Genomic DNA, 3,397 nt, shown 5'->3' on the forward strand with positions numbered 1-3,397 from the left:
CTGGAAACGCAGGTGTGCTGGGCATGCGCAGTGTGGGGTTTCGGGCTCTGGAAACGCAGGTGTGCTGGGCATGCGCAGTGTGGGGTTTCGGGCTCAGGGCTTGCTCTGGCCTCAGATAGACCTGGCTTCGCATCCTGGCTCTGCTTCTCACGTGCACCCTTCTGTTTGGGTCTCGTGATATGAAATGGAGATGTCGTCATTTGTGAGGGCTCCGTGAAGGTTCATTGAAATGACATACTCATTTCTTCATCTGTGAAATGGAAATAATAGTGCTGACGTCAGAACAGCTGAGAGGACTAAATGAAATGATGTTGGATGCAGCCATAAAGAAGAGTGAAGTCGGGCACTGGTGCACGCCTGGAATCCCAGCGCTTGGGAGACCGAGACAGGCGGATTGCTTGAGCTCAGGAGTTTGAGACCAGCCTGAGCAACATAGGGAGGTCCATCCTCCACAAAAAATATGAAAAGTAGCTGGGCGTGGTGGCGCATGCCTGTAGTCCCAGCTACTTGGAAGGCTTCATTGGGAGGATCACTTCATCCCAGAAGATTGAGGCTGCAGAGAGCCGCGATCGTGCCACTGCATTCCAGCCTGGGCAACAGAGCCAGACCCTGTCTCAAATAAAGAAGATGGGAATAGTAGACACCAGGGACTCCAGAAGGAGGGAGGGAGGGAGGTAGGGAAGGGAGCAAGGGCTGAAATACTTTCTATCGGATACTATCTGGGCATATTACTTCCTATGGTTCACTGTCTGGGTGACAGGATTCATAGAAGCCCAAACTTGAGCACCACACAGCATACCCTTGTAACAGCCGCACACGTACACCCTCAATCTAAAATAAAAGTGGATTGGGAGGCTGAGGCGGGCGGATCATGAGGTCAGGAGTTCGAGACCAGCCTGGCAGATACGGTGCAACCCTGTCTCTACTAAAAATACAAAAATTAGCTAGGTGTGGTGGCAAGCGCCTGTAGTCCCAGCTACTCAGAAGGCTGAGGCAGAAGAATCACTTGAACTGGGAGGCTGGGGTCGCAGTGAGCCGAGATGGTGCAACTGCACTCCAGCCTGGGCGACAGAACAAGACTCCATCTCAAAAAAAAAAAAAAGTGGAAAAAAAAGAAACAATGTGTAGATCCTCAAGAACTGTGGCTAACTGGGTGTGCGCCGTAGACATACTGTTGGCGTTTTTCTCACTGGTTTGAGTTTTCTCACCAGCAAAGAACAGCTGACAGTCTTTCCGTAGGTGCTTCTAAGAGAGATGTGTGGTGCCCTGGGCTAAGTAGACAGCAACTGAGCCCTCCCTCCCACCCCGGGGCTCCCAGAGCAACAGGGAGCATGGGACCTGGCTGCAGCCAGGAATCTACACTGACTGGCTCAGCCCACGACGTGCCTTGGGCTGAAGTCAGGGGACAAGACTGTTTGTATTTGTAACTGTCCATGTTGTCTATCTTGCAGATTTAGAAGAGGAATCAGAAAGCTGGGACAACTCTGAGGCTGAAGAGGAAGAGAAAGCCCCTGTGTTGACGGAGGGTGTAGAAGGGCGGGAGTTGACCCAGGGCCCAGCAGAGTCCTCCTCTCTCTCAGGCTGTGGGAGCTGGCAGCCCCGGAAGCTACCAGTCTTCAAGTCCCTCCGGCACATGAGGCAGGTAGGCAGCAGGGGCAAAGCACATCAGGAACTCGGGAGGAGAGCCCAGCCGTCCCTGCCCACACGCCTTGCCTCTGGACTCTGCATCTTCACAACCCTGCAGGAAGTGACAGCCTCCTCGGTGGGTGGCTGGAGGCACGGGGCGTCAGGGGTATTAGCCCTAGGATCAGTGCTCACCTTTCAGTGATGACCTAAGTATCTTCAAAGAAAAGCCCAGATAGTTGGCATCCCATGGTCCTCTAATCCTCTAAGAACCTCCTAAAGGCATTGAACAGCACCATAATTGGTTTGGATGCAGCCTGGACCCTGCCCATTGAAAGTAATAGTCATTCTTGGCTGGGTTCGGTGGCTCACGCTTGTAATCCCAGCACTTTGTGAGGCCGAGGGGGGCGGATCACGAGGTCAGGAGATCGAGACCAGCCCGGCCAACATGGTGAAACCCCATCTCTACTGAAAATACAAAAATTAGCTGGCCATGGTGGCGTGCACCTGTAGTCCCAGCTACTCAGGAGGCTGAGGCAGGAGAATCACTTGAACCTGGGAGGCAGAGGTTGCAGTGAGCCGAGATTGTGCCACTGTACTCCAGCCTGGGTGACAGAGTGAGATTCCATCTCAAGAAAAAAAAAAGAACCTGCATACAAACCATAGTAGTAAACAGCAGCCAAACCATGGAATATGATTAATTAGAAGAAATAGGCAGTGTGTGTTTAGGGTGATGTATGTACATGTGTGCCTGCCAGACATGACAAAATCTAACAGCGTTGCCTCCAGGTATATCGAGTCAGATGCCGGGAGAGAGGGGTGCGGGTTGCTGGATTACAAGGGCAGGCTGCCTTCTTATAAGATTCTTCTGTATGTGTTTTTGCAATGAGCACTGATTCATCAGAAGAGAGTTATTTGTTTTGGAAAATGGAGTGAGTCTGATTTCATGGCAGATGTCCTTTGGGCTTCTGGATGAAAACACTCATTCCATCAAAATCCTGCATTCAGCTGAAACCTTCCTTGTCCATTGCTTATGTCGATGAAGGTTGGAAGGGGTCTGGAATTCCTCTGGAGGTGGGACTGCATTGAGGCTGTTGGGGTTTGGTGAAACGTGGTATTGTGGTCTCTCTCTCATATTGTGTTTCAAAGTTGTGTTTGTCTTCTTAGAAGCCACGAGACAGCACGCTGGACTTTCCTAAGGTGTCAGTGTCCCGGAAGTTAATAATGGGGTGTGGGGAGAGGCTGTTCTAGGTTAAAGAGTAAGGACAGGCCTGGCGCGGTGGCTCACGCCTGTAATCCCAGCACTTTGGGAGGCCGAGGCAGGCGGATCACGAGGTCAGGAGGTCGAGACTATCCTGGCTAACACAGTGAAACCCCATCTATACTAAAAATACAAAAATTTAGCCGGGCGTGGTGGCAGGCGCCTGTAGTCCCAGCTACTTGGGAGACTGAGGCAGAAGAATGGCGTAAACCCGGAAGGTGGAGCTTACAGTGAGCCAAGATCGCACCACTGCACTCCAGCCTGGGTGACAGAACAAGACTCCATCTCAAAAAAATAGAAAGAAAAAGAGGCCGGGCGCGGTGGCTCACGCCTGTAATCCCAGCACTTTGGGAGGCCGAGGCAGGCGGATCGCAAGGTCAGGAGACTGAGACCATCCTGGCTAACACGGTGAAACCCCGTCTCTACTAAAAATACAAAAATTAGCTAGGTGTGGTGGCAAGCGCCTGTAGTCCCAGCTACTCAGAAGGCTGAGGCAGAAGAATCACTTGAACT

At 51.8% G+C, this 3,397-nt stretch overlaps 1 protein-coding gene across 1 annotated transcript in view; it reads left to right on the top strand.

Annotated features, from left to right (window-relative positions):
* The window catches only part of FLCN (folliculin), a 17,903-nt gene that overhangs the window by 8,893 nt on the left and 5,613 nt on the right, over positions 1-3,397 (top strand). Inside the window, exon 7 of the mRNA XM_011952156.1 lies at positions 1,452-1,642. Coding sequence (XP_011807546.1) covers positions 1,452-1,642 — 191 coding nt within the window. The remainder of the gene's footprint in view (positions 1-1,451; positions 1,643-3,397) is intronic.

This window comes from Colobus angolensis, unplaced genomic scaffold, assembly GCF_000951035.1.
Source record: "Colobus angolensis palliatus isolate OR3802 unplaced genomic scaffold, Cang.pa_1.0 Scaffold335, whole genome shotgun sequence".
In the NCBI taxonomy this organism is placed as follows: domain Eukaryota; kingdom Metazoa; phylum Chordata; class Mammalia; order Primates; family Cercopithecidae; genus Colobus; species Colobus angolensis.